The 26783-nt window shown below is 40.1% G+C and overlaps 1 protein-coding gene across 1 annotated transcript in view; it reads left to right on the top strand.

Annotated features, from left to right (window-relative positions):
* Positions 1-26783, top strand: part of LOC139752263 (diacylglycerol lipase-alpha-like) — a gene marked incomplete at its 5' end in the record, with an annotated part of 607140 nt that overhangs the window by 493402 nt on the left and 86955 nt on the right. Inside the window, 3 exons of the mRNA XM_071668298.1 lie at positions 14325-14548; positions 15718-15859; positions 20511-20716. Of these exons, the coding sequence (XP_071524399.1) occupies positions 14325-14548; positions 15718-15859; positions 20511-20716 (572 nt within the window). The remainder of the gene's footprint in view (positions 1-14324; positions 14549-15717; positions 15860-20510; positions 20717-26783) is intronic.

Consider the following 26783-nt stretch of genomic DNA (forward strand, 5'->3'; position numbering starts at 1 on the left):
GGCCATCTCTCCTACTTACATACGTATACTTATGTATATCTCGATTTTTAAATCAGGTATTCCCAGTCACCAGTCCTTTTTCAGCACATAAATCTACAAGCTCTTCACCATTTCCATTTACAACACTGAACACCCCATGTATACCAATTATTCCCTCAACTGCCACATTACTCACCTTTGCATTCGAATCACCCATCACTATAACCCGGTCTCGTGCATCAAAACCACTAACACACTCATTCAGCTGCTCCCAAAACACTTGCCTCTCATGATCTTTCTTCTCATGCCCAGGTGCATATGCACCAGTAATCACCCATCTCTCTCCATCAACTTTCAGTTTTACCCATATTAATCGAGAATTTACTTTCTTACATTCTATCACATATATATATATATATATATATATATATATATATATATATATATATATATATATATATATATATATATATATATTTTTTTTTTTTTTTTTTTTTTTTTTTTGCCGCTGTCTACCACGTTTGCGAGGTAGCGCAATGAAACAGACGAAAGAAATGGCCCAACCCACCCCATACACATGCATATACATACACGTCCACACATGCATTTATACAGCCACAGCCACCAGCGCTGTATCATCAGCGAACAACAACTGACTCACTTCCCAAGCTCTCTCATCCACAACAGACTTCATACTTGCCCCTCTTTCCAAAACTCTTGCATTTACCTCCCTAACAACCCCATCCATAAACAAATTAAACAACCATGGAGATATCACACACCCCTGCCGCAAACCTACATTCACTGAGAACCAATCACTTTCCTCTCTTCCTACACGTACACATACCTTACATCCTCGATAAAAACTTTTCACTGCTTCTAACAACTTGCCTCCCACACCATATATTCTTAATACCTTCCACAGACCATCTCTATCAACTCTATCATATGCCTTCTCCAGATCCATAAATGCTACATACAAATCCATTTGCTTTTGTAAGTATTTCTCACATACATTCTTCAAAGCAAACACCTGATCCACACATCCTCTACCACTTCTGAAACCACACTGCTCTTCCCAAATCTGATGCTCTATACATGCCTTCACCCTCTCAATCAATACCCTCCCATATGATTTACCAGGAATACTCAACAAACTTATACCTCTGAAATTTGAGCACTCACTCTTATCCCCTTTGCCTTTGTACAATGGCACTATGCACGCATTCCGCCAATCCTCAAGGCACCTCACCATGAGTCACACATACATTAAATAACCTTGCCAACCAGTCAATAATACAGTCACCCCCTTTTTTAATAAATTCCACTGCAATACCATCCAAACCTGCTGCCTTGCCGGCTTTCATCTTCCGCAAAGCTTTTACTACCTCTTCTCTGTTTACCAAATCATTTTCCCTAGCCCTTTAACTTTGCACACCACCTCGACCAAAACACCCTATATCTGCCACTCTATCATCAAACACATTCAACAAACCTTCAAAATACTCACTCCATCTCCTTCTCACATCACCACTGCTTGTTATCACCTCCCCATTTGCGCCCTTCACTGAAGTTCCCATTTGCTCCCTTGTCTTATGCACTTTATTTATATATATATATATATTTTTTTTTTTTTTTTTATACTTTGTCGCTGTCTCCCGTGTTTGCGAGGTAGCGCAAGGAAACAGACGAAAGAAATGGCCCAACCCCCCCCCATGCACATGTATATACATACGTCCACACACGCAAATATACATACCTACACAGCTTTCCATGGTTTACCCCAGACGCTTCACATGCCTTGATTCAATCCACTGACAGCTCGTCAACCCCGGTATACCACATCGCTCCAATTCACTCTATTCCTTGCCCTCCTTTCACCCTCCTGCATGTTCAGGCCCCGATCACACAAAATCTTTTTCACTCCATCTTTCCACCTCCAATTTGGTCTCCCTCTTCTCCTTGCTCCCTCCACCTCCGACACATATATCCTCTTGGTCAATCTTTCCTCACTCATCCTCTCCATGTGCCCAAACCACTTCAAAACACCCTCTTCTGCTCTCTCAACCACGCTCTTTTTATTTCCACACATCTCTCTTACCCTTACGTTACTCACTCGATCAAACCACCTCACACCACACATTGTCCTCAAACATCTCATTTCCAGCACATCCATCCTCCTGCGCACAACTCTATCCATAGCCCACACCTCGCAACCATACAACATTGTTGGAACCACTATTCCTTCAAACATACCCATTTTTGCTTTCCGAGATAATGTTCTCGACTTCCACACATTCTTCAAGGCCCCCAGAATTTTCGCCCCCTCCCCCACCCTATGATCCACTTCCGCTTCCATGGTTCCATCCGCTGCCAGATCCACTCCCAGATATCTAAAACACTTCACTTCCTCCAGTTTTTCTCCATTCAAACTCACCTCCCAATTGACTTGACCCTCAACCCTACTGTACCTAATAACCTTGCTCTTATTCACATTTACTCTTAACTTTCTTCTTCCACACACTTTACCAAACTCAGTCACCAGCTTCTGCAGTTTCTCACATGAATCAGCCACAAGCGCTGTATCATCAGCAAACAACAACTGACTCACTTCCCAAGCTCTCTCATCCCCAACAGACATCATACTTGCCCCTCTTTCCAAAACTCTTGCATTTACCTCCCTAACAACCCCATCCATAAACAAATTAAACAACCATGGAGACATCACACACCCCTGCCGCAAACCTACATTCACTGAGAACCAATCACTTTCCTCTCTTCCTACACGTACACATGCCTTACATCCTCGATAAAAACTTTTCACTGCTTCTAACAACTTTCCTCCCACACCATATATTCTTAATACCTTCCAAAGAGCATCTCTATCAACTCTATCATATGCCTTCTCCAGATCCATAAATGCTACATACAAATCCATTTGCTTTTCTAAGTATTTCTCACATACATTCTTCAAAGCAAACACCTGATCCACACATCCTGTACCACTTCTGAAACCACACTGCTCTTCCCCAATCTGATGCTCTGTACATGCCTTCACCCTCTTAATCAATACCCTCCCATATAATTTACCAGGAATACTCAACAAACTTATACCTCTATAATTTGAGCACTCACTCTTATCCCCTTTGCCTTTGTACAATGGCACTATGCACGCATTCCGCCAATCCTCAGGCACCTCACCATGAGTCATACATACATTAAATAACCTTACCAACCAGTCAACAATACAGTCACCCCCTTTTTTAATAAATTCCACTGCAATACCATCCAAACCTGCTGCCTTGCCGGCTTTCATCTTCCACAAAGCTTTCACTACCTCTTCTCTGTTTACCAAATCATTTTCCCTAACCCTCTCACTTTGCACACCACCTCGACCAAAACACCCTATATCTGCCACTCTATCATCAAACACATTCAGCAAACCTTCAAAATACTCACTCCATCTCCTTCTCACATCACCACTACTTGTTATCACCTCCCCATTTGCGCCCTTCACTGAAGTTCCCATTTGTTCCCTTGTCTTACGCACTTTATTTACCTCCTTCCAGAACATCTTTTTATTCTCCCTAAAATTTAATGATACTCTCTCACCCCAACTCTCATTTGCCCTTTTTTTCACCTCTTGCACCTTTCTCTTGACCTCCTGTCTCTTTCTTTTATACGTCTCCCACTTAATTTCATTTTTTCCCTGCAAAAATCGTCCAAATGCCTCTCTCTTCTCTTTCACTAATACTCTTACTTCTTCATCCCACCACTCACTACCCTTTCTAATCAACCCACCTCCCACTCTTCTCATGCCACAAGCATCTTTTGCGCAATCCATCACTGATTCCCTAAATACATCCCATTCCTCCCCCACTCCCCTTACTTCCATTGTTCTCACCTTTTTCCATTCTGTACTCAGTCTCTCCTGGTACTTCCTCACACAAGTCTCCTTCCCAAGCTCACTTACTCTCACCACCCTCTTCACCCCAACATTCACTCTTCTTTTCTGAAAACCCATACAAATCTTCACCTTAGCTTCCACAAGATAATGATCAGACATCCCTCCAGTTGCACCTCTCAGCACATTAACATCCAAAAGTCTCTCTTTCGCGTGCCTGTCAATTAACATGTAATCCAATAACGCTCTCTGGCCATCTCTCCTACTTACATAAGTATACTTATGTATATCTCGCTTTTTAAACCAGGTATTCCCAATCATCAGTCCTTTTTCAGCACATAGATCTACAAGCTCTTCACCATTTCCATTTACAACACTGAACACCCCATGTATACCAATTATTCCCTCAGCTGCCACATTACTCACCTTTGCATTCAAATCACCCAACACTATAACCCGGTCTCGTGCATCAAAACCACTAACACACTCATTCAGCTGCTCCCAAAACACTTGCCTCTCATGATCTTTCTTCTCATGCCCAGGTGCATATGCACCAATAATCACCCATCTCTCTCCATCAACTTTCAGTTTTACCCATATTAATCGAGAATTTACTTTCTTACATTCTATCACATACTTCCACAACTCCTGTTTCAGGAGTACTGCTACTCCTTCCCTTGCTCTTGTCCTCTCACTAACCCCTGACTTTACTCCCAAGACATTCCCAAACCACTCTTCCCCTTTACCCTTGAGCTTCGTTTCACTCAGAGCCAAAACATCCAGGTTCCTTTCCTCAAACATACTATATATATATATATATATATATATATATATATATATATATATATATATATATATATATATATATATATATTCCCTGGGGATAGGGGAGAAAGAATACTTCCCACGTATTCCCTGCGTGTCGTAGAAGGCGACTAAAAGGAAAGGGAGTAGGGGGCTGGAAATCCTCCCCTCTCGTTTTTTTTTTTTTTTTTTTTTATCCAAAAGAGGGAACAGAGAAGAGGGCCAGGTGAGGATATTCCCTCAAAGGTCCAGTCCTCTGTTCTTAACGCTACCTCGCTATCGCGGGAAATGGCGAATAGTATGAAAAAAAAAAAAATATATATATATATATATATATATATATATATATATATATATATATATATATATATATATATGTAAGGCATGTGTACGTGTAGGAAGAGATGAAAGTGACTGGTTCTCAGTGAATGTAGGTTTGCGGCAGGGGTGTGTGATGTCTCCATGGTTGTTTAATTTGTTTATGGACGGGGTTGTTAGGGAGGTGAATGCAAGAGTTTTGGAAAGAGGGGCAAGTATGAAATCTGTTGGGGATGAGAGAGCTTGGGAAGTGAGTCAGTTGTTGTTCGCTGATGATACAGCGCTGGTGGCTGATTCATGTGAGAAACTGCAGAAGCTGGTGACTGAGTTTGGTAAAGTGTGTGAAAGAAGAAAGTTAAGAGTAAATGTGAATAAGAGCAAGGTTATTAGGTACAGTAGGGTTGAGGGTCAAGTCAATTGGGAGGTGAGTTTGAATGGAGAAAAACTGGAGGAAGTGAAGTGTTTTAGATATCTGGGAGTGGATCTGGCAGCGGATGGAACCATGGAAGCGGAAGTGGATCATAGGGTGGGGGAGGGGGCGAAAATTCTGGGAGCCTTGAAGAATGTGTGGAAGTCGAGAACATTATCTCGGAAAGCAAAAATGGGTATGTTTGAAGGAATAGTGGTTCCAACAATGTTGTATGGTTGCGAGGCGTGGGCTATGGATAGAGTTGTGCGCAGGAGGATGGATGTGCTGGAAATGAGATGTTTGAGGACAATGTGTGGTGTGAGGTGGTTTGATCGAGTAAGTAACGTAAGGGTGAGAGAGATGTGTGGAAATAAAAAGAGCGTGGTTGAGAGAGCAGAAGAGGGTGTTTTGAAATGGTTTGGGCACATAGAGAGAATGAGTGAGGAAAGATTGACCAAGAGGATATATGTGTCGGAGGTGGAGGGAACGAGGAGAAGAGGGAGACCAAATTGGAGGTGGAAAGATGGAGTGAAAAAGATTTTGTGTGATCGGGGCCTGAACATGCAGGAGGGTGAAAGGAGGGTAAGGAATAGAGTGAATTGGAGCGATGTGGTATACCTGGGTTGACGTGCGGTCAGTGGATTGAATCGGGGCATGTGAAGCGTGTGGGGTAAACCATGGAAAGCTGTGTAGGTATGTATATTTGCGTGTGTGGACGTATGTATATACATGTGTATGGGGGTGGGTTGGGCCATTTCTTTCGTCTGTTTCCTTGCGCTACCTCGCAAACGCGGGAGACAGCGACAAAGCAAATAAAAAAAAAATATATATATATATATATATATATATATATATATATATATATATATATATATATATATATATATATATATATGTATATATATGTATATGAACAGAGCATCAGACTGGGGAAGAGCAGTGTGGTTTCAGAAGTGATAGAGGATTTGTGGATCAGGTGTTTGCTTTGAATAATGTATGTGAGAAATACTTAGAAAAGCAAATGGATTTGTATTTAGCATTTATGGATCTGGAGAAGGCATATGACAGAGTTGATAGAGATGCTCTGTGGAAGGTATTAAGAATATATGGTGTGGGAGGTAAGTTGTTAGAAGCAGTGATAAGTTTTTATCGACTATGTAAGGCATGTGTACATGAAGGAAGTGATTGGTTTTCAGTGAATGTTGGTTTGCGGCAGGGGTGTGTGATGTCTCCATGGTTGTTTAATTTGTTTACGGATGGGTTGTTAGGGGGGTGAATGCAAGAGTTTTGGATAGAGGAGGAAGTATGCAGTCTTTTGTGGATGAGAGAGCTTGGAAAGTGAGTCAGTTGTTGTTTGCTGGTGATACAGCACTGGTGACTGAGTTTGGTAAAGTGTGTGAGAGAAGAAAGCTGAGAGTAAATGTGAATAAGAGCAAGGTTATTAGGTACAGTAGGGCTGAGGAACAACTCAATTCGGAGGTAAGTTTGAATGGAGAAAAACTGGAGGAAGTGAAGTGTTTTAGATATCTGAGAGTGGATTTGGCAGCGGATGGAACCATGGAGGTGGAAGTGAATCATATGGTGGGGGAGGGGGCAAAAGTTCTGGGAGCGTTGAAAAATGTGTGGAAGTCGAGAATGTTATCTTGGAAAGCAAAAATGGGTATGTTTGAAGGAATAGTGGTTCCAACAATGTTATATGGCTGCGAGGCATTGGCTATAGATAGAGTTGTGCGGAGGAGGGTGGATGTGCTGGAAATGAGGTGTTTGAGAACAGTACATGCTGTGATGTGGTTTGATCAAGTAAGTATTGAAAGGGTAAAAGAGATATGTGATAGTAAGAAGAGTGTGGTTGAGAGAGCAGAAGAGGGTGTTTTGAAATGGTTTGGTCACATGGAGAGAATGAGTGAGGAAAGATTGACAAAGAGGATATATGTGTTAGAGGTGGAGGGAACGAGGAGAAGTGGGAGACCAAATTGGAGGTGGAAAGATGGAGTGAAAAAGATTTTGAGTGATTGGGGCTTGAACATGCAATGGGGTGAAAGGCGTGCAAGGAATAGAGTCATTTGGAATGATGTGGTATACCGGTGCCGACATGCTGTCAATGGATTGAACCAGGGCATGTGAAGCGTCCATGGAAAGTTTTGCGGGACCTGGATGTGGAAAGGGAACTGTGGTTTTGGTGCATTATACATGACAGCTAGAGAATGAGTGTGAACAAATGTGGCCCTTGTTGTCTTTTCCTAGCGCTACCTCGCGCACATGCAGGGGGAGAGGGGGTTTTTCATTTCATGTGCTGCATGGTGGAGATGGGAATGAATAATGGCAGACTATGAATTATGCACGTGTATAAATGTATATGTCTCTGTGTGTTTATATATGTATACGTTGAGATGTATAGGTATGTATATGTGCATGTGTGGACGTGTATATATATACATGTGTATGTGAGTGGGTTGGGCCATTCTTTCATCTGTTTCCTAGCCCTACCTCGCTAATGCCGGAGACAGCAACAAAGTATAATAGAATAAATGAAATATATATATATATATATATATATATATATATATATATATATATATATATATATATATATATATATATTTTTTTTTTTTTTTTTTTTTTTTTTTTTTTGCTTTGTCGCTGTCTCCCGCGTTTGCGAGGTAGCACAAGGAAACAGACGAAAGAAATGGCCCAACCCACCCCCATACACATGTATATACATACGTCCACACACGCAAATATACATACCTACACAGCTTTCCATGGTTTACCCCAGACGCTTCACATGTCCTGATTCAATCCACTGACAGCACGTTAACCCCGGTATACCACATCGCTCCAATTCACTCTATTCCTTGCCCTCCTTTCACCCTCCTGCATGTTCAGGCCCCGATCACACAAAATCTTTTTCACTCCATCTTTCCACCTCCAATTTGGTCTCCCTCTTCTCCTCGTTCCCTCCACCTCCGACACATATATCCTCTTGGTCAATCTTTCCTCACTCATTCTCTCCATGTGCCCAAACCATTTCAAAACACCCTCTTCTGCTCTCTCAACCACGCTCTTTTTATTTCCACACATCTCTCTTACCCTTACATTACTTACTCGATCAAACCACCTCACACCACACATTGTCCTCAAACATCTCATTTCCAGCACATCCATCCTCCTGCGCACCACTCTATCCATAGCCCACGCCTCGCAACCATACAACATTGTTGGAACCCCTATTCCTTCAAACATACCCATTTTTGCTTTCCGAGATAATGTTCTCGACTTCCACACATTCTTCAAGGCTCCCAGAATTTTCGCCCCCTCCCCCACCCTATGATCCACTTCCGCTTCCATGGTTCCATCCGCTGCCAGATCCACTCCCAGATATCTAAAACACTTCACTTCCTCCAGTTTTTCTCCATTTAAACGCACCTCCCAATTGACTTGACCCTCAAACCTACTGTACCTAATAACCTTGCTCTTATTCACATTTACTCTTAACTTTCTTCTTTCACACACTTTACCAAACTCAGTCACCAGCTTCTGCAGTTTCTCACATGAATCAGCCACCAGCGCTGTATCATCAGCGAACAACAACTGACTCACTTCCCAAGCTCTCTCATCCCCAACAGACTTCATACTTGCCCCTCTTTCCAAAACTCTTGCATTCACCTCCCTAACAACCCCATCCATAAACAAATTAAACAACCATGGAGACATCACACACCCCTGCCGCAAACCTACATTCACTGAGAACCAATCACTTTCCTCTCTTCCTACACGTACACATGCCTTACATCCTCGATAAAAACTTTTCACTGCTTCTAACAACTTGCCTCCCACACCATATATTCTTAATACCTTCCACAGAGCATCTCTATCAACTCTATCATATGCCTTCTCCAGATCCATAAATGCTACATACAAATCCATTTGCTTTTCTAAGTATTTCTCACATACATTCTTCAAAGCAAACACCTGATCCACACATCCTCTACCACTTCTGAAACCACACTGCTCTTCCCCAATCTGATGCTCTGTACATGCCTTCACCCTCTCAATCAATACCCTCCCATATAATTTGCCAGGAATACTCAAGAAACTTATACCTCTGTAATTTGAGCACTCACTCTTATCCCCTTTGCCTTTGTACAATGGCACTATGCACGCATTCCGCCAATCCTCAGGCACCTCACCATGAGTCATACATACATTACATAACCTTACCAACCAGTCAACAATACAGTCACCCCCTTTTTTAATAAATTCCACTGCAATACCATCCAAACCTGCTGCCTTGCCGGCTTTCATCTTCCGCAAAGCTTTTACTACCTCTTCTCTGTTTACCAAATCATTTTTTTTCATACTATTCGCCATTTCCCGCGATAGCAAGGTAGCGTTAAGAACAGAGGACTGGGCCTTTGAGGGAATATTCTCACCTGGCCCCCTTCTCTGTTCCTTCTTTTGGAAAATTAAAAAAAAAAAACGAGAGGGGAGGATGTCCAGCCCCCCGCTCCCTTCCCTTTTAGTCGCCTTCTACGACACGCAGGGAATACGTGGGAAGTATTCTTTCTCCCCTATCCCCAGGGATATATATATATATATATATATATATATATATATATATATATATATATATATATATATATATATATATATTTATATATATATATATATATATATATTGTATATGTGTGTGTATATATATATATATATATATATATATATATATATATATATATATATATATATACATATATATATGTGTGTGTATGTATATATATATAGTACTTCTACCATGGACGAATGATGTAAATTCTTGCTTAACGAGTATACCTTTGGACTGAAAAGCTTCTTCCCTTGTATGTATGTAGATCAGTCAACGCAAATATGATATATATATTTTTTTTTTTTTTTTTTTTTTATACTTTGTCGCTGTCTCCCGCCCATACACATGTACATACACACGTCCACACACGCAAATATACATACCTACACAGCTTTCCATGGTTTACCCCAGACGCTTCACATGCCTTGATTCAATCCACTGACAGCACGTCAACCCCTGTATACCACATCGCTCCAATTCACTCTATTCCTTGCCCTCCTTTCACCCTCCTGATATATATATATATATATATATATATATATATATATATATATATATATATATATATATATATATATATAGGGGAGAAAGAATACTTCCCACGTATTCCCTGTGTGTCGTAGAAGGCGACTAAAAGGGGAGGGAGCGGGGGGCTGGAAATCCTCCCCTCTCGTTTTTTTTTAATTTTCCAAAAGAAGGAACAGAGAATTGCGCCAGGTGAGGGTATTCCCTCAAGGCCCAGTCCTCTGTTCTTAACGCTACCTCGCTAATGCGGGAAATGGCGAATAGTTTGAAAGAAAGAAAGATATATATATATATATATATATATAGAATCCCTGGGGATAGGGGAGAAAGAATACTTCCCACGTATTCCCTGCGTGTCGTAGAAGGCGACTAAAAGGGAAGGGAGTGGGGGGCTGGAAATCCTCCCCTCTCGTTTTTTTTTTTTTTTTTTTTTTTTTTTCCAAAAGAAGGAACAGAGAAGAGGTCCAGGTGAGGATATTCCCTCAAAGGCCCAGTCCTCTGTTCTTAACGCTACCTCGCTATCGCGGGAAATAGCGAATAGTATGAAAAAAAAAAAAAAATATATAGAATCACATACATAAATCCTCTTAATTCACTCAAACACATCTTTAACCCATGGACTTCCATTTTTGTGTAAATGCTCCTTATATTGTTACTTTGTACAATAAGTTGATTTATCGAGTGAAACTATTATTTCTTCACACCACCTCTATTGTCAGAACACTTCCCTGGCGCACACACACACACACACACACACACACACACACACACACACACACACAACACACCCACACATCGTTTTCTTTTATCCTTCTCAGGAAAACCTTTTATATTCAGCAGTTGCCTTACTACATCTATCCATCCATCTCTTCTATGGTCCCCTACCTGTGCATACACCTTTTACTGACTTCTTTACATCAAATATCCTCATTTTAACTGTATCCTTCTAGTAGTGTGAGAAAAACAATAAAACAAATGGAGACGTAGGTGAAGGAGGCAAATACGGAAGTAGTGACAGGTAGTGATGCAGTAAGGAGTTGGAGGGAGTATTTTGAAGGATTGTTGAATGTGATGGTGATGATAGGGTGGTGGATATTGCATTTTTGGGTTGGGGAGTATATGAAGTAAGAGTCATTGAAAGTAGTTTTGTGAAGAGAGAAGAGGTGGTGGAAGCCTCCATGTATGATGAAATGTGGAAAGGTGGTTGGTGGAGATAGTATTAAAGATGAATTTCTTTAGAAAGGAGGTAATTATTGTTGATTGATTGATTAGGATTTTCAGTGTGCGTATGGATCATGGCAAATTGCCCTAGGATTGGCAGAATGCATGTACAGTGTCACTGAATAAAGGATCAGAGATGAATACTCAAATTACAGAGGTACATGTATAAGTTTGTTGAGTGTACCTGGTAAGTTGTATTGGAGAGTGGTGACTGAGAGGGTGAAGGCATGTACAGAGCATCAGATTATGGAGAAATTGTGTGGTTTCAGGAGCAGTAGAAGATGTTTGGATGAGGTGTTTCCTTCAAAGAATGTGTGTGAGAAAAACAGAAATGGGATTTGTGTGTGACATTTATAGATCTGGAGAGAGAATGTGAGAGGATTGATAGAGATGCCATACGAGAGTATGTGTTGGGGAGGAAGGTGCTAGAAGTAGTGAGAAGTTTTTATCAAGAGTGCAAGGCCTGCATATTAGTAGGAAGAGAGGAGAGTGACCAGTTTTAAGTGAACATAGGTCTTTGGCAAGCATGTGTGATGTCAACATGGCTGTTTGATTTGTTTATGGAATGGGTGGTGGGAAAGGTAAATGCAAGGGTATTGGAGAGAGGGGTGAGTATGCAGTCTGTAGAAGATGAGGGGGCCTGGGAAGTGAGTGAGTTGTAGTTTGCTGATAACACAGCATTGATGCCAGATTCTGGTGAGAAATTGCAGAAGTTGGTGATTAAGTTTGGGAAAGTATGTGAAAGGAGGAAGTTGAGAGTAAATATGAATAAAAGCAATGTTATTAGGTTTAGTAGAACAGATGGACAGGTTAGTTGGGGTGTAAGTTTGAATGGAGAAGATTTGGAGGAAGTTGAGTGTTTTAGGTACCTGGGAATGGACATGGCAGAGAAGGGAACCATGGAAGTGGAAATGAATCATTAGGTGGGTAAGGGGCACAGGTTCTAGGAGCAATGAGGAATGTGTGGAAAGAAAGGTCCCAGTTAACAACCTCCCTTTCTACACATTCTTCAAATGCTCCAAGAATCCCTGCCTCCTCACCCACCATATGACGCTTCTGCTTCCATGGTTCCATTTGCTGTCATGTCCACTCCCAGGTATAAACAAAGTCACACCCTAAGTAAACTGTCCCTCTGCACTGCTAAACCTAATAACTTGCTTTTATTCACATTTACTCTCAACCTCCACCTTTCACATACTCCCTCACTGTCAGACACCATCTTTTGAATTTTCTCATTTAAATGTGCCACCAGTGCTGTGTCTTCTCCAAATGACAATGATAACTGAGCTTAGAAAAGTGTGTGAAAGAAGAAAATGAAGAGTCAAATATGAAAAGTAAGGTAATGAGGCTCATTTGAGGGGAGGGAGGCACAGGTTAGTTTGGGTCTGAGTTTGAGTGGATAGACCCTGGAGGGAGTGGAGTGCTTTAGATATTACATACCAAGGAGTGGACAACACAGATAAAGGAAATATGTAAAGTGAAGTGTATCACAGAGTGGAATAGTGGCAAAGGTTCTGGGTGCATTGTGGATTGCATGGAGGAAGAGATCACTGTTTGTGAGTATGGTAGAGCAGAGATGAGTGTGTTTGATCGTATAGTAGTACCAACAGTATTGTATGAGTGTAAATTATAGGCCATGAATGCAAAGAAACAGAATGGTGTAGACATATTGGAAAAAAAATACCTTTGGACATCATATGTGAGTAGGAATGATCCATGCAAGGAATGACAGTGTAAGAGAGATGTTTGGTAGAAAGTGGAATATGATTGAGAGGACTAACCAGGTATTCTGAAGTGGTTTAGACATGTGGAGAGAATGAGGAAAGAGAGATGAACTGAGAAGATATACATGTTAGAAGTGGAGGGAGCCAAGGGGAAAGAGAGGACTAGGAGATAAAAGGATTGAAAGTAAGGGGTTTTGAGTTACTGGGGCCTGAGCATTAAGGGTTTTGAGAGGCCTGCATGGGATGCAGCAAGCTAGAGTGACATGGTATACATGGGTGATGTGCTGTCAGTGGGCTGAACCAAGGTATATGAAGTAGTCAGATGAAATTGCAGAAGTGCAAGTTGGGGCACTTTATCTGATGCATTGTACAAGAGAGTTAGAAAGCCAATGTGAGCAAATGAGGTTGTTTTCCATCATTCTTGTAGCCACCTAGCTACTGCAGAAAATGGTGAATGAGTGAAAGAATGAAAGGAGGCCATTGACTGCATGGTATGAAAGTATTAAGTATGAGTGATTGGAGATATGCAGATATTATTGTTACACTATTTTATGTACCTACTTGCTTCTGCCTATTACTTTGAAAGAATGAACTACAATGTCATTTGCACAAATCAGTTCTTTAGCTGTTATGTATAATGCACTGAAACCAGCACTCAGAACATAGTAATTTTAAAGCTTTGATGATGTACATTATTCTTAAAAGATGGGGTTCATTAGTTGCTATTATGAAATTTTAGTATCTGAAGAATTACTTTGCTTATCATGTAGCTTTCAAAAATTTTTTTTTTTGACAAATGAGCTTCAATTAATATCTTCATTTTACCTTATCCACCAGGGAATGGTGTCTGCAGCTGAATACATCCGTCGTAAACTTCGTGATGACAACATTTTGACCCGTGCATTTGGGTTTGACACAGCACGAGGAACACAGGTGTATGACCTGGTATTAGTGGGTCATTCCTTAGGCGCTGGTACAGCTGCCATTCTTGCCATATTACTTAAGCAAGAACATCCTAACCTCAGCTGCTTTGCATACTCACCACCTGGTGGACTTCTCAGGTATATAAACATACTTTTTTATACCAGTAATTACACTGATTTTAATTGAACAGTTGTTCGGTCTCTAGTGCATGCAGTGAGGTAGATTATGCAAGCTAGAATTTCATCTTAGTTTTAGTAAAATCCAATTCAGAACCATCTTAGGGTATAATTGGTCTGTCACCTGAAATGATTAATGAAAGGAAATCTTGAATTATTCCACAACTTCTCAAGCTTTAACCCTTTACCAGAGTAAAAAAAAATCAGCTGCATTTCCGAAGTCAGTTTTCCAGCAAAAATGTGAAAATAATAATTGGTCCTTTTTTCCTCTTGTTTTATGAAGGCAGAACCATAAAGTTTCTAAATCTGGCATTGATATTTCTTATAAATGACATCTGATGGAAGGAGGGTGAAGGAAGAGAAAAGTGAAAATGACATTTTATGGGTGATATCTGCACGATAACATAAACATAAGATGTAACAGATTTCTTGCTCCTAACACTCATGAATGAATTGTAAAAGGCATGAAAAAGTGAAATGGCATATTTGATTTAAAGGGACTGAGCAGCTCATTGTTGCCAGCATGATCATGAGTATTTGTCAAAAACATCTTATGTTCTCACTGTATATATATCTATTTTTATGCATAAGGTATGTAACTTACTTTCATAAAAATGAAAAATGTAAAAGGCATGAAAAAATTTAAGCATTGGATTTAAAAGAACACTAAAAAGCTCAGTGTTGTCAACTCACAAACACTTACCATAATCATCATTTATCATTATTTATGGATTATGAAACATAACACACACATACACAGCACATCTTGACATTAGAACAACCTCTGTAGCAGTGAAAACAAAGTAAAGACAGAAAATAGATAAATATAAATGGATCACTAAGTGGGGGTAGCCATCAACTGACTGAGAAATTGTTTTGAGGTCAAGTTTCACCCCCTGGTACTATTTCCTGGTTGGAGGAAGGTCATTTAATCATACAGGACCTTCAAACTGTCTTCAGAAAACTGCTAGGAAACCTTGTTATTAGCTATAACTGCAACTTGCTCTCTTAGGATTTTCTCAGCTATTGCAGTGAAAGGGTTAACAACATATCCATATCATTGGTAGAAGTGTTATTTTGCATAAATTTGACCATAGAATGTTAGATTCCCTGTCGCTATTTTTTTACAGCATGCCAGCAGTAGAGTACACACGAGCTTTCATCACCTCAGTTGTGGTGGGTAAGGATGTAGTGCCCCGAATTGGCCTGCATCAGATGGAGGCTATGCGTGCAGATCTTATATCTGCCATTCAGCGATCAAAGGATCCAAAGGTGAGGCCACAGGTGACCTTGAAGATAAAGTGAAGGGATGGGAGGTACTATAGTAGAATCATCTGCCATAGGTAATGTTCAGGTAATTTACCAAAAGAAGAAAACAGATGATTAAAGAACAGCACCAGTATTTCAGCTTTATCTTTTCATGGAAGAGGAAGTGGATCATAGGGTGGGGGAGGGGGCGAAAATTCTGGGAGCCTTGAAGAATGTGTGGAAGTCGAGAACATTATCTCGGAAAGCAAAAATGGGTATGTTTGAAGGAATAGTGGTTCCAACAATGTTGTATGGTTGTGAGGCGTGGGCTATGGATAGAGTTGTGCGCAGGAGGATGGATGTGCTGGAAATGAGATGTTTGAGGACAATGTGTGGTGTGAGGTGGTTTGATCGAGTAAGTAACGTAAGGGTAAGAGAGAGGTGTGGAAATAAAAAGAGCGTGGTTGAGAGAGCAGAAGAGGGTGTTTTGAAATGATTTGGGCACATGGAGAGAATGAGTGAGGAAAGATTGACCAAGAGGATATATGTGTCGGAGGTGGAGGGAATGAGGAGAAGAGGGAGACCAAATTGGAGGTGGAAAGATGGAGTGAAAAAGATTTTGTGTGATCGGGGCCTGAACATGCAGGAGGGTGAAAGGAGGGCAAGGAATAGAGTGAATTGGAGCGATGTGGTATACCGGGGTTGACGTGCTGTCAGTGGATTGAATCAAGGCATGTGAAGCGTCTGGGGTAAACCATGGAAAGATGTGTAGGTATGTATATTTGCGTGTGTGGACGTATGTATATACATGTGTATGGGGGTGGGTTGGGCCATTTCTTTCGTCTGTTTCCTTGCGCTACCTCGCAAATGCGGGAGACAGCGACAAAGCAAAAAAAAAAAAAAAAATCTTTTCATGATGTCCAGAGATCAGTTTGTAATATTTTTGGTCATTTTTTTAAGTTTTAGAGGTAAATTGAGTATGTTGCAGTTCTCATGTACTTCCCAGATATTGCTTGGAACTGAAAGTCTTGTGGTAAGAAAGAGTAATTGTACTTTATGGACAGATCACTGTAAGATGTATGATTGTCAGTATCAAGCTCTTCAAAACTGATGGAAACAGATTTTTCTTGTTACTGAAGCTTACCACAGTGTGACAGTTTGGGACCAAGAGGCTTCCATTATGTTGATAATTACTAAAATAGATACTATTAGGAACAGCTGTCCAAGGAAAGTATACAATAAACCAGAGTATTTGTGTCATTTTACTTATATTAGTATTTCTGCAAATACCTGCAACTATTATTTCATGCACTCAGTATGAATGCATAGCAGAAAATTGTTTAGAAGAAATATTTGAAGGATTTATTTTGCAGGTGTATCATTTACCAAGTGTAGGTTGACTGTAATGTCACAATCCCAACCACCTTCAGCTTTGATGGGTCTCGACCCCTTGACACATTAGCCCAGGCTGTGTCCTGGATAATTGTTTTTGTTAATACACTAGGCCATGTAGATGCCTGTACTTCTAGATAAAAGTCGAGAGTGACATCTCTAACACCAAACCCAAATTTATACTTATTACATTTCAAAAAACGATGTGGTCAGTTTCACTAATACACTTGAAACAGTCAACAAACAATATGTTGCAAGTTATAACAAAAATACAAATTATGATCCAAACACAAGATGGACACAATGGCAAACTAGCCAACAAAACATTTATTCTAAGTAAACCTCTAATTAAATATCTACTCATAAATACTTCCACAAATAATGCCTATACCTTTGTTTTTCAGTATAACAGTAAATCAAGGACAGATGACAAATAATAAGGGTACTATAACCTGAATATATAGAGAAATAAGTGTGCAATCTAGCTACCTAGCAGGCAACCTGGGGAGAGAGAATCTACATTTCTGCAATTTAGCTCCAGCTCTCAAATTTTTTCTACTGACTTAACGATCACTTCTTTTTACAGAAAAATAATAACTATAAGTTTTACAATACCTTTATATAACAAAAGTAATGTCATTGACATAATACAGTAAAGAAATTGAAGAATTACATCATTTTCCAAAGCTATAAGAGAAAGCATATAGGTATATTAGGGGATATTACACAAAACAAAACACACATCTTTTGAAGGTATAAGAAGAAAGAAGTACATAACATCCCCCTCCTCAAAAAGGTACGATTCCTAACTCTCTTAAATGAATATCAAAATTTTGTAAACTCAAAGTCAAAGCTAAAGTTTCCTTCTCAACAGTACTATAATTTCTCTGAGAAGGATGACACTTTTTAGATAATAACATAATGGATGATCAGTTCCTTGCTTCTCTTGCATTAACAACTGGCATCACTAGCATCTACATATAACTTAAATGTTTTTCATAATCAGGAGTACATAAAATTGGAGTGCTAAGTAACATTTGTTTAATCTTAGCAAAAGCATCAATACAGTTTTCATCTCACACACATTTCACCTTCTCTGTCCCATGTGGGTGGGCCATTCTTCGTCTGTTTCCTGGCACTACCTCACTGATGCAGGAAACTGATCAAGTGTAATGAATAAGTAAATATAATTAGATTCTAAAGGGAGGGGGTTGCAATTTGGACCCTTCTTTTATATAATGATGGTGGGTGAGGAGAGTAAATCGTGGAGTTAGGGCAGGAGTTTTAGGCTGTGAGAGCAGTAGTAACACTGACACCTCACACTATGCTATTTATTTTAGTAAGATTTGTGGAGGACTTAGCATGATATGGCCATTAGAGAGTTTCATTCACTGTTTTACACTACCATGAAAATAATATGAAGTCTAATTTTGCATTGCTGTATTCATTTCAATCAAAATAAGTTTCCAGCCATCTTTGATAAATGTGATGATTCAGTATTGTAAATTCCAACAGTGGTTCTTCATTGTTAATGACATGCAGATCTTTAGTCCCTCAGGACTGGAGAAGCACAGGAATGTCTACTCTCACCTCAAAATACAAGAATTGTTGAAACAAGTAGACAACAAAAACCATATGTAACTATGGTAGCATATATATACACCAGCCTCAAATATGTGTTTTCCACTTTATCAGATCGGTTTCACATCAATTCAAATGTAATGCATATTATGAGTGAAACTTTTTTTTATATTCTTTGCAATGTAATTTATTTGTCTTTCTTACTGATTTGCCATTGTTGAGGGTTTCCTTATTCTAATTTTTCATTTATATAGATATTTTCAAGTGAAATGATTTTCAGTATTAAATGTCCAAAAAATGAAATATAGTTGAATAATTTACAGAAATAGTTTTTGAAGGGAAAGTGAAACCAACTGGCTGCAGGTTAACAGTTCAGCCAAAATGTTTTCATTAATATGGAATTACAATTTATTGATTAACTGCAGTGATTGTGATGGAAAATGAAACACTTTTACTTTTGTTTATGAGTGATGCAAGTTTTCCAGATTGTGTATGGAATTTAGGATATTATAAGAGTGAACATGTCAAGGTAGCTGTTGCATCAGTGTGGGGATTCTGTTGCAGGTATGATATCAGTAATGTGTACGTTTGTGCATGTGGCATAGCTGTATGGCAGAATACAAGAATTTTAAACCTTATGCATGATGTATATGGTTTCAGTTGTCCATTTATTTCAATGAATCCATACTCATTTTCATAGAACATGTACTAAGGTTCCGACACATATTTTCCCTCCATTAAGTTTGCTCCACAGTAGGTGTGATGTCTGATGTATGATGAAGGCAAACTCAGTCTTTTGGGGTTATTTACAATGTACTGTAATTGCTATTGTAATGCTTTTCCATTTTCCATTGATACATAGAATATAACTTTATAGTTTCAGTATCCGCATATTTGTATTCAACTGGGTATAAAGTTTTACAAGGAGACATTCTTCTCAGCCAATCTTCACATCTGTTACAACTCCCAGTGACAGTGTGCTCATTGAAAGATTACTATTTACTATAGTTTACTCTGTTTGGGTTGTCAGGTATTACTACTGTCCACTAGAATGTGTCAAGGAATATATGTCCCCTACTGTATATACATGATCAGTGCAGAAACATCAATCATTTGTAATAGGAAAAAATTGCATTTTTGTGTAAAGAAATTGCATATTCACTATGACTATAACACCACTGTGATAAAGTAAGGGCATACAAAATGTATCATACGGCAAGAAATGTATCATATGGCCGGTAGATTTGGCTGCGGAGACAGCTTTGACTTGCCTGAAAATATTCACCTATGAGCTTTCTTCACCCTGGAGTATTGATCTGTCATAATATCTTATATATTTTGTGTTTTCATAAAAATGAACCTTTCATATGGCCTGGAAAAAGTAAATCAAGGTTTAATTTTGAAAAGTTCCTATAGTGGGGTATACTTAATATATTGTGCTATTTCAGTCAGGGAGTTAGGTATGACTAAGGTAAAAACTTCAGATAAACATTTCAAAATTCACTTTTAGAGTAACATTGGTTTTTTTACAACTTACCTCACATAAGGTTTGTTAGAATGTTACAAAACATGGTCACAGAAAATGGGCATTAGTTCACTGCCAATAATGTTCCAGTAATTTTCTCTGAACAATAGGAGTGATCCAGTTTGCACTTGAATCATATCTAAAGAGGTCTCATATCGATGTTTTTCTTGACACCAGTGGAAAACAATCAGCTCATCTGTACGATGTTGTGGAGCTTGGGAGGATAGTGGTGGAGAGGCAGAGGAATTCTCCACTACACGTGCAGCTATGAGAGACCATGCCTCTCATCCATCAGATGCTTCTATCGCTCTCACCGTCCATCAACCTCTGTATCCTCCAGGTCGCATCCTGCATGTTGTTCGGCATCATCCTGATAAACGACAGTAAGTGATAATTGTTTCTTAAATTTTGCCTGAACAATATTGTCTGTAATATATTTTAGTGTGTATGAAGAAATCTGTGGATTGGTTAGCGAAAGTTAATAACCCACTTATGGAACCATATATAGTGTAGCTAGACTGGTAAGTTGAGAATGCATTAGAATATTTCAGAGTTTTGATCTGTCAAAACATATCAAAAATATTTATTTATTTAGAAAAACAAGCTGTTCTGGAAGGAGGTAAATAAAGTGCGTAAGACAAGGGAGCAAATGGGAACTTCAGTGAAGGGCGCAAATGGGGAGGTGATAACAAGTAGTGGTGATGTGAGAAGGAGATGGAGTGAGTATTTTGAAGGTTTGTTGAATGTGTTTGATGTTAGAGTGGCAGATATAGGGTGTTTTGGTCGAGGTGGTGTGCAAAGTGAGAGGGTTAGGGAAAATGATTTGGTAAACAGAGAAGAGGTAGTAAAAGCTTTGCGGAAGATGAAAGCCGGCAAGGCAGCAGGTTTGGATGGTATTGCAGTGGAATTTATTAAAAAAGGGGGTGACTGTATTATTGAGTGGTTGGTAAGGTTATTTGATGTATGTATGACTCATGGTGAGGTGCCTGAGGATTGGCGGAATGTGTGCATAATGCCATTGTACAAAGGCAAAGGGGACAAGAGTGAGTGCTCAAATAACAGAGGTATAAGTTTGTTGAGTATTCCTGGTAAATTATATGGGAGGGTATTGATTGAGAGGGTGAAGGCATGTACAGAGCATCAGATTGGGGAAGAGCAGTGTGGTTTCAGAAGTGGTACAGGATGTGTGGATCAGGTGTTTGCTTTGAAGAATGTATGTGAGAAACACTTAGAAAAGCAAATGGATTTGTATGTAGCATTTATGGATCTGGAGAAGGCATATGATAGAGTTGATAGAGATGCTCTGTGGAAGGTATTAAGAATATATGGTGTGGGAGGCAAGTTGTTAGAAGCAGTGAAAAGTTTTTATCGAGGATGTAAGGCATGTGTACGTGTAGGAAGAGAGGAAAGTGATTGGTTCTCAGTGAATGTAGGTTTGCGGCAGGGGTGTGTGATGTCTCCATGGTTGTTTAATTTGTTTATGGATGGGGTTTTTAGGGAGGTGAATGCAAGAGTTTTGGAAAGAGGGGCAAGTATGAAGGCTGTTGGGGATGAGAGAGCTTGGGAAGCGAGTCAGTTGTTGTTCGCTGATGATACAGCGCTGGTGGCTGATTCATATGAGAAACTGCAGAAGCTGGTGACTGAGTTTGGTAAAGTGTGTGAAAGAAGAAAGTTAAGAGTAAATGTGAATAAGAGCAAGGTTATTAGGTACAGTAGGGTTGAGGGTCAAGTCAATTGGGAGGTAAGTTTGAATGGAGAAAAACTGGAGGAAGTAAAGTGTTTTAGATATCTGGGAGTGGATCTGGCAGCGGATGGAACCATGAAAGCGGAAGTGGATCATAGGGTGGGGGAGGGGGCGAAAATTCTGGGAGCCTTGAAGAATGTGTGGAAGTCGAGAACATTATCTCGGAAAGCAAAATGGGTTTGTTTGAAGTAATAGTGGTTCCAACAATGTTGTATGGTTGCGAGGCGTGGGCTATGGATAGAGTTGTGCGCAGGAGGATGGATGTGCTGGAAATGAGATGTTTGAGGACAATGTATGGTGTGAGGTGGTTTGATCGAGTAAGTAACGTAAGGGTAAGAGAGATGTGTGGAAATAAAAAGAGCTGGTGGAGAGAGCAGAAGAGGGTGTTTTGAAATGGTTTGGGCACATGGAGAGAATGAGTGAGGAAAGATTGACCAAGAGGATATATGTGTCAGAGGTGGAGGGAACGAGGAGAAGTGGGAGACCAAATTGGAGGTGGAAAGATGGAATGAAAAAGATTTTGTGTGATCGGGGCCTGAACATGCAGGAGGGTGAAAGGAGGGCAAGGAATAGAGTGAATTGGATCGATGTGGTATACTGGGATTGACGTGCTGTCAGTGGATTGAATCAGGGCATGTGAAGGTCTGGGGTAAACCATGGAAAGCTGTGTAGGTATGTATATTTGCGTGTGTGGACGTATGTATATACATGTGTATGGGGGTGGGTTGGGCCATTTCTTTCGTCTGTTTCCTTGCGCTACCTCGCAAACGTGGGAGACTGGCAAAAAAAAAGAAATATATATATATATATATATATATATATATATATATATATATATATATATATATATATATTTTTTCTTTCTTTTAAACTATTCGCCATTTCCCACGTTAGCGAGGTAGCATTAAGAACAGAGGACTGGGACTTTGAGGGAATACCCTCACCTGGCCCAATTCTCTGTTCCTTCTTTTGGAAGATTAAAAAAAAAATGAGAGGGGAGGATTTCCAGCCCCCCGCTCCCTCCCCTTTTAGTCGCCTTCTACGACACGCAGGGAATACGTGGGAAGTATTCTTAATCCCCTATCCCCAGGGATAATATATATATATATATATATATATATATATATATATATATATATATATATATATATATATGTGAATAAGAGCAAGGTTTTAGGTACAGTAGGGTTGAGGGTCAGGTCAATTGGGAGGTGAGTTTGAATGGAGAAAAACTGGAGGAAGTGAAGTGTTTTAGATATCTGGGAGTGGATCTGTCAGCGGATGGAACCATGGAAGCGGAAGTGGATCATAGGGTGGGGGAGGGGGCGAAAATTTTGGGAGCCTTGAAAAATGTGTGGAAGTCGAGAACATTGTCCCGGAAAGCAAAAATGGGTATGTTTGAAGGAATAGTAGTTCCAACAATGTTGTATGGTTGCGAGGCGTGGGCTATGTCAAGAGGATATATGTGTCAGAGGTGGAGGGAACGAGGAGAAGTGGGAGACCAAATTGGAGGTGGAAAGATGGAATGAAAAGATTTTGTGTGATCGGGGCCTGAACATGCAGGAGGGTGAAAGGAGGGCAAGGAATAGAGTGAATTGGATCGATGTGGTATACTGGGATTGACGTGCTGTCAGTGGATTGAATCAGGGCATGTGAAGGTCTGGGGTAAACCATGGAAAGCTGTGTAGGTATGTATATTTGCGTGTGTGGACGTATGTATATACATGTGTATGGGGGTGGGTTGGGCCATTTCTTTCGTCTGTTTCCTTGCGCTACCTCGCAAACGTGGGAGACTGGCAAAAAAAAAGAAATATATATATATATATATATATATATGTATATATATATATATATATATATATATATATATATATATTTTTTTTTTCTTTTAAACTATTCGCCATTTCCCACGTTAGCGAGGTAGCATTAAGAACAGAGGACTGGGACTTTGAGGGAATACCCTCACCTGGCCCAATTCTCTGTTCCTTCTTTTGGAAGATTAAAAAAAAAATGAGAGGGGAGGATTTCCAGCCCCCCGCTCCCTCCCCTTTTAGTCGCCTTCTACGACACGCAGGGAATACGTGGGAAGTATTCTTAATCCCCTATCCCCAGGGATAATATATATATATATATATATATATATATATATATATATATATATATATATATATATATATATATATATATATGTGAATAAGAGCAAGGTTATTAGGTACAGTAGGGTTGAGGGTCAGGTCAATTGGGAGGTGAGTTTGAATGGAGAAAAACTGGAGGAAGTGAAGTGTTTTAGATATCTGGGAGTGGATCTGTCAGCGGATGGAACCATGGAAGCGGAAGTGGATCATAGGGTGGGGGAGGGGGCGAAAATTTTGGGAGCCTTGAAAAATGTGTGGAAGTCGAGAACATTGTCCCGGAAAGCAAAAATGGGTATGTTTGAAGGAATAGTAGTTCCAACAATGTTGTATGGTTGCGAGGCGTGGGCTATGGATAGAGTTGTGCGCAGGAGGATGGATGTGCTGGAAATGAGATGTTTGAGGACAATGTGTGGTGTGAGGTGGTATGATGGAGTAAGTAACGTAAGGGTAAGAGAGATGTGTGGAAATAAAAAGAGCGTGGTTGAGAGAGCAGAAGAGGGTGTTTTGAAATGGTTTGGGCACATGGAGAGAATGAGTGAGGAAAGATTGACCAAGAGGATATATGTGTCGGAGGTGGAGGGAACGAGGAGAAGAGGGAGACCAAATTGGAGGTGGAAAGATGGAGTGAAAAGGATTTTGTGTGATCGGGGCCTGAACATGCAGGAGGGTGAAAGGAGGGCAAGGAATAGAGTAAATTGGAGCGATGTGGTATACAGGGATTGACGTGCTGTCAGTGGATTGAATCAAGGCATGTGAAGCGTCCGGGGTAAACCAAGGAAAGCTGTGTAGGTATGTATATTTGCGTGTGTGGACGTGTGTAAGTACATGTGTATGGGGGGGGTTGGGCCATTTCTTTCGTCTGTTTCCTTGCGCTACCTCGCAAACGCGGGAGACAGCGACAAAGTATAAAAAAAAAAAAAAAAAAAAAAATATATATATATATATCCCTGGGGATAGGGGATTAAGAATACTTCCCACGTATTCCCTGCGTGTCATAGAAGGCGACTAAAAGGGGAGGGATCGGGGGGCTGGAAATCCTCCCCTCTCGTTTTTTTTTTTTTTTTTTTCCAAATGAAGGAACAGAGGGGGCCAGGTGAGGATATTCCAAAAAAGGCCCAGTCCTCTGTTCTTTACGCTACCTTGCTAACGCGAGAAATGGCGAATAGTTTAAAAGAAAGAAAGAAATATATAATACTTCCCACGTATTCCCTGCGTGTCATAGAAGGCGACTAAAAGGGGAGGGAGCGGGGGGCTGGAAATCCTCCCCTCTCTTTTTTTTTTCAATTTCCAAAAGAAGGAACAGTGAAGGGGGCCAGGTGAGGATATTCTCTCAGAGGCCCAGTCCTCTGTTCTTAACACTACCTCGCTAACGCGGGAAATGGTGAATAGTATAAAAAAAAAAAAAAACATATATATATATATATATATATATATATATATATATATATATATATATATATATATATATATATATATATTATCCCTGGGGATAGGAGAGAAAGAATACTTCCCACGTATTCCCTGCGTGTCGTAGAAGGCGACTAGAAGGGAAGGGAGCGGGTGGCTGGAAATCCTCCCCTCTCGTTTTTTTTTTAATTTTCCAAAAGAAGGAACAGAGAAGGGGGTCAGGTGAGAATATTCCCTCTAAGGCCCAGTCCTCTGTTCTTAACGCTACCTCGCTAATGCGGGAAATGGCGAATAGTATGAAAGAAAGAAAAGATATATATATATATATATATATATATATATATATATATATATATATATATATTTTTTTTTTTTTTTTTTTTTTTTTATACTTTGTCGCTGTCTCCCGCGTTTGCGAGGTAGCGCAAGGAAACAGACGAAAGAAATGGCCCAACCCCCCCCCCCCCCCATACACATGTACATACACACGTCCACACACGCAAATATACATACCTACACAGCTTTCCATGGTTTACCCCAGACGCTTCACATGCCTTGCTTCAATCCACTGACAGCACGTCAACCCCTGTATACCACATGACTCCAATTCACTCTATTTCTTGCCCTCCTTTCACCCTCCTGCATGTTCAGGCCCCGATCACACAAAATCTTTTTCACTCCATCTTTCCACCTCCAATTTGGTCTCCCTCTTCTCCTCGTTCCCTCCACCTCCGACACATATATCCTCTTGGTCAATCTCTCCTCACTCATTCTCTCCATGTGCCCAAACCATTTCAAAACACCCTCTTCTGCTCTCTCGACCACGCTCTTTTTATTTCCACACATCTCTCTTACCCTTACGTTACTTACTCGATCAAACCACCTCACACCACACATTGTCCTCAAACATCTCATTTCCAGCACATCCATCCTCCTGCGCACATCTCTATCCATAGCCCACGCCTCGCAACCATACAGCATTGTTGGAACCACTATTCCCTCAAACATACCCATTTTTGCTTTCCGAGATAATGTTCTCGACTTCCACACATTTTTCAAGGCTCCCAAAATTTTCGCCCCCTCCCCCACCCTATGATCCACTTCCGCTTCCATGGTTCCATCCGCTGACAGATCCACTCCCAGATATCTAAAACACTTCACTTT

The sequence above is a fragment of the Panulirus ornatus genome, chromosome 2, assembly GCF_036320965.1.
Source record: "Panulirus ornatus isolate Po-2019 chromosome 2, ASM3632096v1, whole genome shotgun sequence".
Lineage (NCBI taxonomy): Eukaryota > Metazoa > Arthropoda > Malacostraca > Decapoda > Palinuridae > Panulirus > Panulirus ornatus.